Below are 13,065 nucleotides of genomic sequence, written 5' to 3'. Positions count from 1 at the left end.
GCGTATGTCGGCGTGTGTGGACGCTCACTCCTGATATGAATTCCAATGTGATACATAATTTGAAGGGATAAGCAAAAACGGATGAAAAAGAACTGTCGTCTAGTAGCGCTCGAGACGTGGGAGAAACAGCACTTGGTCCAGATCTGAGCAAAAAGATATTGCTTAGGGTTTAAACGTGCTGTGCAAGTTAAAGGAAAAAATGGTGTCGTAAAAAAGTCACGTGACTCGCAACGTTTTAGGGCAAAATTAGCCGACCCTCGTGAAATCAATGAAGAACAAAATTCAACATTCAATGAAACCCAAAACCATTATAACAGCATTTTTATAAATCTATATTCTATTGCTTTTTCCTATAATCCTACAGGTTTTAGTATATACTTCTGAAACTCAACATCTCTTGTTACTCAGAATCCATTAATGCTGTAACAACTATTGCTACAAGATTGCGACACCGTAATAGCTCAAACTACGGACAGAGTATTTAAGGGTAAAACATGACTAGAGCCTTCCACCCAAAGGTCGTCTAGATGACTGAAATAATCGTCGTTATACCGGGAACATCGTTATATCGAGGATCGTTATATCGGGGTTCCACTGTTTTGGCCAACCGATTTTTTTTCTGATTTCATTCTACGGACAAAAGACGGTAAATCTAAAAAACCTGCCCTGTAAAAGCGACGACCTTAAATTTAAGAAAAACGACAGGAGCAGATATATTCAAATGAATGGCACTTTCCATCCCAACATTACTCTTATCTGTGAGTAAAGACGACGAATAACATGAAACCAACGTTTCTAAACTATAAGCTAACGCAATCTTACCTAGGCAATCAAATAACGTGTCTATATCGTTACCATGAAAACGGTAAAATACTCTCATATAGAAATTTGTTTTATCCTGCGTAGCCAACAGTTTCTTTGGAGCACGATAGCATGACCTTTACTCACTCGCCATCGCAGTTGTCCCTTTCGTTAACGGTGGCTGAAAAATTATTAGTTATTTATTGAGAGTGTTTCTATTAAAAAGAAAGAAAATCGAATGTCTTTTACCACTACACTACCACACCGTCCCGCCAAAATTTCGAAAAATTTAAGTAAATCCACTAGCAAACTGTCTTTCTTAACTATTACATCAATAACAGGTGACCCTAGCCCTTTCCGTAACATTGAACGAAAATTCAACTTGGGCTTCAAAGTCGCTCTTTCTAACACTATTCAAAAACGTATTATTTGACTTAATGTAACTTAATCCAGGGAATATATTACATCTATCATGACTAAAGACTTGGTTACCAATGCTGGGAAATAGGTCTCGCCGTAGCCGTGACGAGAAAAAACAAGAGAACGAAACGAAATCTTCTTCCCTCCTCGCAATTTCTCTTCTCGACGTGTTCTCACTTGAATCTGAACAACAAAGCTTTTTACATTTTTTTTTAAACAAGAGCGCTTAAATCATCATTGTTGATGCTTCCTAGGTTCTCAAAATGCAGAATTCTCTGGCCACCCTGCTTTCGATATTTGATAAGAGACGGGTTACGAAGCAGTGTCACAGCGACGTGCCAGCGGTTGGCTGCTTTACAAGTCATGCGTGGAAGACGATTCTCTCGAGTGTAACCTGAATATGAAAAAGAAACGAAAAAATTATTAAGCGTCCCTTGCCCAACAAAAATTCAGGATGTTTATTCTTAACGAAGGATAATGGTCCTCTCCCATCATACTTTAAGCCTCCTTTGTTGCGACTGTGAACTTGCATTTGAAGAAGTAAGGAGATGTTTTAACACAAAAAGTATAAGTTACATTCATTTCCCTGAACAATAACAGGAAAGAGAACAAGAGCTGACGAAAGTCAGAAAAATCTGGGGGCGCGAGATTCTGTCATGGACTTGGAGTGAGAAATCAGGCTCTAATATTTACGTATAAATGACGAGGAAATACATACAACTCCCTTCGTCTGACTCAACATCAGATTCGAGTGGTTGGATTTGCGGAAGAGACTCTTCGAGCCAGCGATCTTTATTTCTTTTAATCAGCAGTTGACAGAACACGAGCATCACGGGATGGCTGTGCGCCACAAGAACGTTGATAAATCCAAGGTACGCTACGAAGGCTTAATGGAAACAGAAAAAACGTGAGGTAAGTTATAATCACTCTCTATGTATTTTATAGTGCACTAAAGTATGCAGTCACGGGCTGAGGTTAGCAAAAAAGCGATAGAAAAACTTGAAGATAATAGGGTTCTATAAAGAACTGTAGAAGTACTGATTTATTTCATAAACATCTATCACAAAGTACTGTAGAGTTGTATGAATCAGAAGCCGTAAACAGTTGATCAAGTTTTTTGCACTTATAATTAAAACAACAACGTTAAAATGACTAAGCATGGTTCTCATACATGTATGTTGCCAACCTATGTGCGACATAGCCACCGTTACTACCTGCCATGGGTTACTTTTCGGAAATATGGGGCCTGTCACTGGCAACACAGGCCCTCACAACTCTCTAAAGCCGGTATGCTTGCGAAGTTCTGGGGTCAACTTCCCAAGCGCGTTAGCAGTAACGAATAGTTTGGCATTTTTGCATCTTCATCATCATTGAAATCGTCATTTTTATCGTCATTATCTTTATCATCATCTTCATCATCATTATCATCATCATCATCATTATCATCGTCGTCGTCGTCGTCGTCGTCATCATCATCATCATCATCATTATTACTTCAATTATGTGTACGTACCCTGGTCCAAAGTCTGGAATCCCTGCATCAGCGATGTCCGGTCAATACGAGACAAAAACACAGTTCCCAGGATCATTCCTTTCAAAATGCGAATGACGCAAGCAAACAATCCAACAATTACGTTGTAGAAGAAAAAGAAGTATGACATAATGGAAAATAATCGTCTGAAATAAAAAAAAAAAAACAAAAAAACAACGAGATCGTTAAAAAGTTTACATTTAGAACAAAAACAAATGCTATTCCTTATCTCTAGACCTGTCAATTTTAATAATTTCCTTTAATATATTTCTAAGTGAAAAGGAAAAAACTTCAACCCAGGCCAGAACGTTTGGGACAAAGTGTTCTAAACGAGTTTATGATATACGACCACAAAGCTTCCTGGGATCGTTTAGAGGGACACCATAAAAGATTACCCTGATAGGGCACTACAACTATTGCGTTCCAAATTGCAGACCTTAAGATTCTAAGACGAGTTCCACTACGAGTACGAGATTTCCTCAATAGTAAGTAGTGCGTTCGCGTGAACCAACATCATTTTGGCGGGAAAACTTGGTAGCCGTCGTCATTCTACTGCGAATTTTAGCGAGAATGTCGTAGTGGCGGGAACAAGTTATAAAATGTTAGAAGTTTAATCATTTTGTGATCGAGAGAGGGCTTAACCTCCTTCAATAAATATAACAGTGCTATATTTTCTAATGAAAAAAAAGTACAATGAAGCTTTTCGGGGCGTCTATCTTTTGAGAATACGCGAAAAAACTTTAAGTTGAATCTCGTAGTCGTATTCGTTCTCGTCCTCGAATTTAAAGGTCACTTAAGAATCTTCACTATAACAGAATTCAAAAATATCCTGATGCAGCAGGTACGTCGTTTTCAGTTAGAATAACCTTGGCAGCGTCTTCAACAGTTGGCTTGCTACTGTCCCCCATGCTTTCCTCTAATCTTTCTCTAAATTCATCGCCGTCACTGTCGTCACATTGTCTTTTCTAAATCTGCATAATAGCGGAGCTCCACGCGCGCGCGAAGCGCGCGTGTGGGCGGAGCCCCATAGCTAAGGAAATCTACCCATCCCGGGAAATTTGGTAATCACGTGACCGACCGACCGACCGACCGACCGACCGTCCGTCCGCACCACAGGCATACCAATGTTTACTCTCACACTTTCTAGCTACTTTGGAAGCCCAGGAGAAAGCTGATTGCACATCAATGTTGTCATCAATTGACAGCTGTCAAAATAGGGTATCCGCTGACCACTATCACCTGACCGAATCGCGGGCTCAGGTGTCGACCCATCGAGGTCGAGTATTTTTTTGAAGTTATCCGCTGACAATTTACTCGTTTTCAAATGATCGCAGGCTCACGTTTACTTTTGTTTTAAATTCATATCAAATATGTTGTGTTTATGTCAGTATCGCCCCGCACTATTACGATTTTGATTTCAAACTGACTTCAGACGCAAAAATTCAGCCAGTTTTTTTTTAAATACAGGCGGGGAAGACCTTTTCTTACCATGGTCACGTGTTGGTCACGCTCCCCGTCCAATTTTTATGCTCTGATTGGTTAAAATTTGACAGGTGAGTTCATGCGTAAAATTTATGCAGCATCTTGAAAGTTGTTTACTTTGACAGCTGAAGCTGACAGAGTTTTGAGTCAACTGTGATGTTTTTAACTGTCTTTTTCCACTGGATGTACAAAATGAAATACAGCTGCTATCAAGAGTGTTCTCTTATTCATGGCTGGTTTCTTTATTGGGTTTTTGGTTGAAAAATGCGTCGCTTGTCAAAGCCGATAATCCGATTTCGGATGGCATCGTTTTTGTTTTTCACCTTGCTGGATGCGTACGAGAATTATAAAGGCTCAAGCGATCCTTGTCTTACTTGATAGCTTTCAGGAGCTGCATCTCGAAATATGGTAAGCCTGAGTAATTATTGTATTTATATCTAATTTCATGAAGTCCAGCGGCGCAGTTTATGAAGCTAGTTCATGCACGTTTCTATTAAGATTTGACTGAGACACTGATCTGACTTCGTATGAGGTTTGATATAAGCTTAAGCTTACAGAACTTTCAAAAGCCTTTAGTCGATATTAATTCACCTTAAATAGAAAGAAAAAATTTTCCGAAGAATATTTAGTTATAATTTTGGCTGTAGAAAGAAAGTTTTGAACGATTTTCGTTTCGTGAGTTCATCTTTGAAAACAGCCAACACCGGGAAACCGGCGGCATAAACATAAACTTTAAGCTTACTAGTAAAGACTTGAGGATTCTTAGACACACTTAAATACTCATTTGTTTTCGTGAATGAAAATTGTTGTCTCTGTAAATGTTCTATCGAATTATTTTTCTTTATTGATTTTTGGTAGTCTCAAAAGTGTAATTTTCATCGCTTTGCCGTTTGTTTTCAGCCGTTCGTAAACATCGCTCGCAGGAGTAGCCAAGCGTACGTATCAAACGCTTTTTAAGATTACACATCGTTATAAAACCGTTAAGAAAAAATAGACTCAATAAATTCTTTATCACGTTGAAGCGTAACTCTTTTAAAATTTCTTCGCAAATTTGGCGCTTGTCAAAAGGTTAGAACCGGCTGGTTGTATAGGTGATTTTGGAAATTTTTTGAACGGTTTCGCTAATTAAAAGTGCACGCGTGCCTCTATGGTCCTGAATATTGAATGAATGCAATTTGTCTTGAAAAGTTGTGAAATACTGCATTTTGTACGAGGTCTGTATGATAAAAACAGCGCCTCATAGTACTCTTTCTCCTCAGATGTGGTGTATAAAAAAAAAGAATAAAAGATTGGTTTGCACGCACCCAGATTTATTGGCAAGAATTTGTAAACTTGTCGAACGCAAAAAATTCGGTCTGATTTGTTTTCCAAGAAATTTTTTTTGCACGCCTTATCTACGGTGATCAAGAGCCATCATTGCTCTTAAATGTGACCGAAGACTATTTTTTGGGTGTACATATAAGGCTATATCAACTCGATACAAAATTTGTTTCACTCCAAAATCACTTAGCTTTTCCCTCAAAAATCACATGAATGTGCCCTTACGTTAACTGATTTGTGGAATACAAAATTATTGTTTGATTTAAGTTATAAATTTATCAATGGGAGCTTCGCTTTTAGCTGTGGCTAAATATATATATTATTGGGTGTATACAGTCTCAAGACATACAGTGGTAGGGTATAAATGTACCTGTTATCCACAGTAACGGTTATGTCTGGAAAATCTCTGTTTCGGAAAACGAAGTGAGCTAGGAACAACTGGAACACCACCAAGAAAACAACCATGCTCACTGTTGGTCTGTTAACGAAAGTAAGAGTGGTTAATCTAAAAATAAGAAACGTTTCCCTAATGACAGCTTTCACGACGGACTGGATAGACTGATTTTGATGACGGATTATCCGTCTCTAGGGTGAAAACGGCTAACAATCGGCACTTCAGAATAATGGGACACAAAGCCCGTTTTCATACTACTGACGTGGATGTATTGTCCATGTTTTTTAGCCTCAGAAAAAAGCCGACATTTTGCGACGCCACCAGGATGCTTTCCTCGCGAAATGAGGACTGAAGGACGAGCGCAGAAATTCCATCCTGAGGGTAGTGACATGTTATCAGTATGGAATTTCTTCGCTCGAAGAAGAAACTGTTGGTTGCTTCGCGAAACGTCGACTGTTTTCCCAGGCTTCATGTAAAAATAAAGAAAAATAAAGAGACGAGTACAATCATACCAAGAAGGGATGGCCAGGCAGATTATTCGCCCAAAATTAAAAACCGTCCCATTTTCACACACGGATTCCTTGTCTGAGATGAATTATCCAACGGATAATCCGTCGAGATGGACAATACTCGTCAAAAATGCCAAAGTTTTGAGTGCCCTACGGGATTCCATTCTCCAACATCCCAAACACCCAACGGCGCTTTATCCACTTGAGATATGGGAAAACTAGAGAAAAGTTAAAGGCTGTATACCAGGTACAAATGGGACATACGCTTAACGGGTTTATGCAAGATATGATACGAATGTACACGAACTGATTGCAATCATGACCTTTTAACTATCTGAGTCCGAGGTTTTCTGAAGTCTACTCTTCTCACTAGACACGTGGAAGTTTTCTTGTAGAGGCTCTATTGGATAATTGCAGTAACAAAGTATTCAAGCTAGAAAAGGTACTCGAAAAGCGAAGCAGCAATGGGCGAGGCCCTTCACCGAGGTTCATGAAGACCGCCCTTCTATTATTCGACTCCGAAAAATTGAGATGGACTAAGAAAATCGTGTAACGATAATGTTTTAACTTACAGAAATGCAATTATCATCTGTTTGTAAGCATTCCACATCTCTGGTGACAAAAAAATCTTCACGTACTTGAAGATAATTGCGAGAAAAACACACACAAAAGCCAAAAAAATGGACAAGATGACGTAACCTACAAAAATTAAGCAAACAGCGAAGCATATTATAAATAAAAAAACCCCTTGAATTTCTGTAAGACTATAAGCTGGGCATAAGTTGGGTTTATTGCTCTCTTGACACTGCATTCACTGTAGTCACTACATTCTGGTCTTCAGCTGGAGGCTGCGATCCTTTGGTTCAGAAACAAAGGATTCATCATCATCAGTATCGTCGACATGGTCGTCATTTCAATTTAAAAAAACATGTAATTTTAGTTCAATTAAAATTTCATTTTGGATAGCGGTATCCTGAAGGCATGTAAACGCGTGAACTGTGTGTACTGAAAATTCAAAATTCATTTACTCGACTACCGTTCACCAATCGTTGTTATCTTGATTTTTTTGTTCGCACTTTTTGGGCAAAACAAGCTTTTTATAATCCTCTGGGAGTTGTTTTTGAAGCTGTTTAAAACACTCTCGACACGTTAACAAGATGATTCTTAGCCTGCGTGGTAGGCGTTTGAAAGGGAAGGGAAAGGGAGTTTTAGGTGCGAGAGAAACGCGAGGGGCGCGCTCCTCGCGCCCAAAACCCCGTTTCCCTTCCCTTTCAAACGCCTGCCACGCAGGCTAGATGCTTATTTACTCAATCAAGTTATTGCCTACCTAACAAAAACATCAATGCCTTCCTTTAACCATTTTTCTCCAAAATGTGATTAAGAAGGGACAACGAACTTGAAGTTTTTGGGTGCATTATTTGTTAAGGTAGTAACATTTTGCACACTCACGCTAACTTTAGTTCGTAACTTTATGTTCGCAACAGAAAACATATGGAACCTGAGTCATCCCAGTCGTCTGTCAGTCTCCTATTAATAATAGGGATCTTAAGATCATAGGAAGGCGACGGCAGCGAAAACGTCGCTTAAAAAGTGAGTTCTTTTCTTTCATCGCGATTATTCCAACTCACTAGCACCTTATCAAATGTATGCGAACTTTCCTGGGGTTGAATTCACAAGAACCATATCCTAGTTCACTAAAAAGAAAATTTCGACGTCGCTTGTTTACGTCCTCCAGAAAAATTGAAATCAGGAATTTTAATGTCGTAGTCGTGCAGTGACGGCAAAAAGATGTACAAAAATCGTGATGCACGTGTAGACATGTTGTTTTGCCTATTAAACCTATTGCTTTTTTACGTTCTCGTTGCCGTCGCCGTCGCCGCATCTTAAAGTCCTTATTAACGAGAGAAGTGCAGTCAAGGGGAGCGCGAGGGGTGATGGGAAGGAGGAATGAGGGAAGACACTCCCTTTTTTACTCCTTCCCATCACCCCTTGTGCTCGGTTCGGTCAAGCTTTTCGTGTTCCATCCTCCGCGTGCGATCCAAATAGAGACGACTGGAGACCAGTTAGATATAGAGCAGCAAGCTCCTCCCCCGTAAGCCCCAGGAGAGCTTGCTCGCGTTATAAATAGGCTGGTGAAGGTGACAATGTTTGTATGTCTCTCAGTCGCCAACTCTCTCTCGGGTTTATGAAAACGACAACTTCTCATACCTGCCAGTGTATGGGCGATCTGATACCCAGAAAATCTGAGGCTTCTCCCCTGCAACGTAACAAAACAAAGCTTAGCTAAGCTTGTACACATTATATGTTGATAGCATCCACTATTCCCATGCCCAAGCCAAACCTTTATAGTTTTTGCTAGGTTACGATGATGTAGATGTTACAGAATGTGGTACTGCTCAGCATCTGTGACATTATTCAAATGGCCACCATCTGGATTTTTTTAGAATAATCCAAACTTTGCCAAGTACTGCTTAGTTGAAAAATCTTTCACAATTGGAAAAACCGAAACACAAGCATTTTTGCTCTCATCAAAATTGTAACAATTCCAAAATTGCATTCAACAATTGCAAGTGTAACATTGAAGGGTAGAGGAGAAAATAATTCATTTAAAAGATTATCATCAAAGGATTCAAATTATCCCCGATGACAATCAATCAATCAGTCAATCAATAAATCTATTTAACTACGCTAGCCACACACAACAAAAGCTGATTTCTAGTTGGGGCGTAGGCAAAGACACAGTCATTACAAAAAAATAGAAGACTGACTTACAAGAAGAAGAATGACTTGTAAGTTTAATCTACGGCTAAGGCTACCTTTTCATGGCACCGGACAAATTCTTGAAAGTCCGTGCAATTCGGTGTTTCGGTACACACGTATTGTATTTGTATTTTATTTTTTACTCCATTCTATAGATAATACATTAGTTGTACAATATTAATTAGTACAAGGTTGTTTAAACTACGTGTACATAAGAAAAATAAAGAAAAATAAAATTAGAATGGAGAAGGGCACATTATAGTAAAACTGATTATGGCGCTTTAACAAGATTGACTTTATTCTATTACAGCGTTGTTATTCATTAAAACACAAACACGCACACACGCACACACACACGCAAACAGGAACTCTTACACGAAAAACTAAAGTATTTAAACACACAAAAAAGGTAACAAATAACACTAAACTAGCCAGCTTCAAAAGTCGCGGCCATCATCATCGGTACACACGGAACCACCATTACCGTGGGAAAGTTTAGACGCCTAGCCGTTCAAGATTCGATGTTAACAGAGCGAAAATATTGAACTGTTCGGTGTGAACGAAGTGGCCGGTCATATTTTCAGCGGGTCGAAAATTCGTCCGGTGCAGTATGAATGTAGCCTCGGGGTTCATTTACATGAACATTATGTCTATACCTACCACTAGTTTAGCGGGGGACATATCAACACCTTGGTAGACGGTTCTCTGACCTCTATAAAGCTGGAGCACGTGATCTCTTAAACGCATGGAACAAAAACGATTAAAACCTTTTAGTATATACTAAAACAGTGGATAGTGTTTTTCGCGCGCTCTTATTGGTTACTCAATCAGTGAATATCCTGCACTGTTCACTGATTCACCTCCAGTTCCTCCGAGTGAGCGATGCGTAAGGTGCGAGCAAAATGCCTTCCCGGTTTGCTGTCGTAACAAACAAAGAATTTCACAACTAATCAAGCAAGCTGTTCCCGAAATACACGGAGAAGGTGATGAAGTTCGGTTTGGAAATTTTAACAGGTATAAAACTTTGTCTTTTTTATCGATAAAACCGGTGAAAAAGTTTTTTGTTTACAAATGCAAATTAAGCTTAAGCCCTGCGTTACTTTATTTAGTTGACTTGTTCATAAATAAACTTAAACCTAAATTTAATCGTCCTTTTTACAGAATGATTTTAAATACACAAAGAATTCGCAACCCCTTTTGAAGAAATTTCCCCGCAAGACCTAAACAAATGCCTTCAAAAGTTTTATTTGTCGGCAAGAAAAAGCGACGACCGCGGCCGCTCGGTCATTGCGCGCCAAAATTGTAATCGTTCAACAGTAAATGAGTTAAAAATCATCATTTTTGTGCTCAATTATCTCACTGTTTTAGTATATACTAAAACAAATATTCACCTCAGTGTCGGTGGCTAGTGGTGGATGATTTACCTCGCCGCTTCGGGGGCTCGTTAAATAACTACCGCTAGCCACCTCCACTTCGGTGAATAATTGTTATTTAGTTTAGAAAATTCCAAAACTGAGAGCAAAAATATAGACAACGAAACGAAGTCACTCAGACTTCGATTCATCAGCGTTGGAAAGAGTGAGATTAAAACCATACACTAGTCACAAAAAGAAGAAAATTTCAACTGAATTTGAGCTTTCCGCCATTTTCAAGTTGGCAGGATGACGACACGCTTTATCCAGCATGGCGGCTTATAAAGTTGAATTTTCACATGTTTGTAAGAAAAATCTCGCTGGTAAGGACGGCATCTAAAGGCTTAGAAAATGGCAACTAACTTAGCTTTTTACCTGTTTATCTGTGTGTAGAGAAATAATGGAAGGTATTATGAAGGGACATTAATCTGTCTTAATTACAAAATCGTCCACTCTATTAAAGTAGGAATTGTATAATGAGACAAAGCACAGTTTCCGTAAACAAGACGTGTCCGTAAGAATACTCAATAGATTTAACTACTAGTACGTGTAGATGTCCAAAACAACAACATAAAAGACAAAAAGCGTACCGATGGCACTTTATAAAGTGTAAGAGGCTTATGACGGATATTAAAGCAGAGATAATGCCAGCTGCTTGAAGGCTACCTGAAAATTAGAAATATCCCAAAGGTTAAAATAGAGCTATAAGGCTATGACCTTTCCCAGTGTAAGGGAGAGCTTATATGTTTGCGCATTTGGGCACTGGGTTTGCCCAGAAAAAATAATTAAACGAAACCTTTTATTTGTTTTCGGGATTTAATTACAGAATTATAGGTGAATGCTCACAAATACCCGGCCTGTCATTTAGCTTCCCGAGTCTTTAAAAGGTACAGCTAAGCAAACTTTGCAAGGATTGATATGGGGTTCCACTAGCTCTGAAGAGCTGAAAATACGCAGAATGTAAAGTATAATACATCCTTTGATGAACGTCCTATTGGTGTGTCTAAATTCCTCAATCTTGCTGTGCACTGGCCCTCAAAAGTGTGGCCGGTCGGTATGATTGCCCATAAAATTTGCTCGAAGATAGAAAGGAATCTTTAAAGTTCATTACACCAGTGAATGTTTCTTTCCAAAAAAGTACTTAAGTCTAGTTTTCTATGACAATAGGGACCTTCAAATCTCAGTATTTCCGTGATAAAATCGAAATTTTTATCCGTCTCTTCGATGAACACTTTGCTCGCCATTCTTACTGACGTGAGACGTGACGTCATACTGGCAGGCGGACTGTACCACAGATTTCCTTGGAGACACCTCCCCCCCCCACCCACCTGAATCTGAAGAAAAGAGAGGAGAAATGTGTCGTTCCGTTATTATGGTAGCATAATTTCTAGATCTCAAGAATCTTTCTTGACAGAGGCGGCTATTTGCATTATCGAACGATGGAAGAAACGTATGGGCTGACGTTTTGCTCCCCAGTGCAACCATGCACACGAAAGTAACACATGCCAATTTTTTCTGCCATATTTGCAGGACTGCGGATTGCCGAGATCCAGAAGTTTTTCAACCGGGGTAGAGGAGGGTGGTTTCTGCCGAGGTGGATTACTCTCTCCGCAAGGCGGTGCTATTTATTCCCATAAAAAGGGCTGATTTTTGGCAGGTTTCTAAATATGCTAACCAATCCCATTCGAATTTTTGTGACGTCGCACTTCTCTTCTCTGCCGTTTAGAACAAGGTCTTAAAAGAGACATCGGACATTCACTTTGAATGGACAGTAAAACGCTAAAACAAGTATTAAATTGGGCTTTTTATGATGTGAAGAATTATACTTTTCTTGAGAATAAATATCTACATCTAGTATTTTACACCTACCGTAGAAAACACCCAAAAACTCTAAACAGAAATCGTTTTTACACAAGGGCCTTGAAATCTTCTTTAAAAGATCCAGGAATCCTATACATGCAACAGTAACCTGGAAGGAAACAATTTCATTTCGACTAAACAATGTAAGTCAGTGTAAGACATAAAGGATAATATATCAGCAACGGTTAATTGTTCCCTGTGTACACAATGGTGCTTTGGTAAACAATTTTGATAAAAAAGAATCCTGATGAGCCCTTTACATGTGGTCAGTTTAATAAATAAGAAGTTAAAGCAAAAAGTGCGGCGACAGCTACGAAAACGTCACTAAAAAAGTGAATTCGCGTCGCTTTGAATTTTATCGCGCTCATTCCGTCTCGTTTAATTCGTCAAATTTTGGGAAAGTTTTTTGAAGTTGAATTCTAAGGGACTTTATCAAAGTTTGAAAAAGAAAAGGAAACTTAAGTTGTTGTCTTGTGCTCAGGTCCTCGACAAAACGTTAGATTAGGGAATTTAACGTTGCTGTCGTGCAGTGACAGCAAAGAATTGCTCAATAAAGCGTGCACGTGCAAAGTTATT

The 13,065-nt window shown here is 39.1% G+C and overlaps 1 protein-coding gene across 3 annotated transcripts in view; it reads right to left on the bottom strand.

Moving 5' to 3' along the window:
* Nucleotides 1-350: 350 nt before the first annotated feature.
* LOC140945857 (stimulated by retinoic acid gene 6 protein-like) overlaps nucleotides 351-13,065 on the bottom strand; it is a 40,395-nt gene continuing 27,680 nt past the window's right edge. Inside the window, exons 7-15 of one of the 3 annotated variants that reach the window (XM_073394910.1) lie at nucleotides 12,499-12,598; nucleotides 11,220-11,295; nucleotides 9,878-9,953; nucleotides 8,666-8,714; nucleotides 7,030-7,156; nucleotides 5,925-6,032; nucleotides 2,735-2,898; nucleotides 1,940-2,107; nucleotides 351-1,615 (exon numbers count right to left, since the gene is read on the bottom strand). In XM_073394910.1, coding sequence (XP_073251011.1) covers nucleotides 1,434-1,615; nucleotides 1,940-2,107; nucleotides 2,735-2,898; nucleotides 5,925-6,032; nucleotides 7,030-7,156; nucleotides 8,666-8,714; nucleotides 9,878-9,953; nucleotides 11,220-11,295; nucleotides 12,499-12,598 — 1,050 coding nt within the window. In that variant the 3' untranslated portion in view covers nucleotides 351-1,433. The remainder of the gene's footprint in view (nucleotides 1,616-1,939; nucleotides 2,108-2,734; nucleotides 2,899-5,924; nucleotides 6,033-7,029; nucleotides 7,157-8,665; nucleotides 8,715-9,877; nucleotides 9,954-11,219; nucleotides 11,296-12,498; nucleotides 12,599-13,065) is intronic. The other 2 variants (XM_073394909.1, XM_073394908.1) reach the window with 2 other exon arrangements.

Source organism: Porites lutea, chromosome 8 (genome assembly GCF_958299795.1).
Source record: "Porites lutea chromosome 8, jaPorLute2.1, whole genome shotgun sequence".
In the NCBI taxonomy this organism is placed as follows: Eukaryota; Metazoa; Cnidaria; class Anthozoa; order Scleractinia; family Poritidae; genus Porites; species Porites lutea.
Note: the sequence above shows the minus strand (reverse complement) of the source record. Positions and strands in the feature narration are given on the sequence as shown.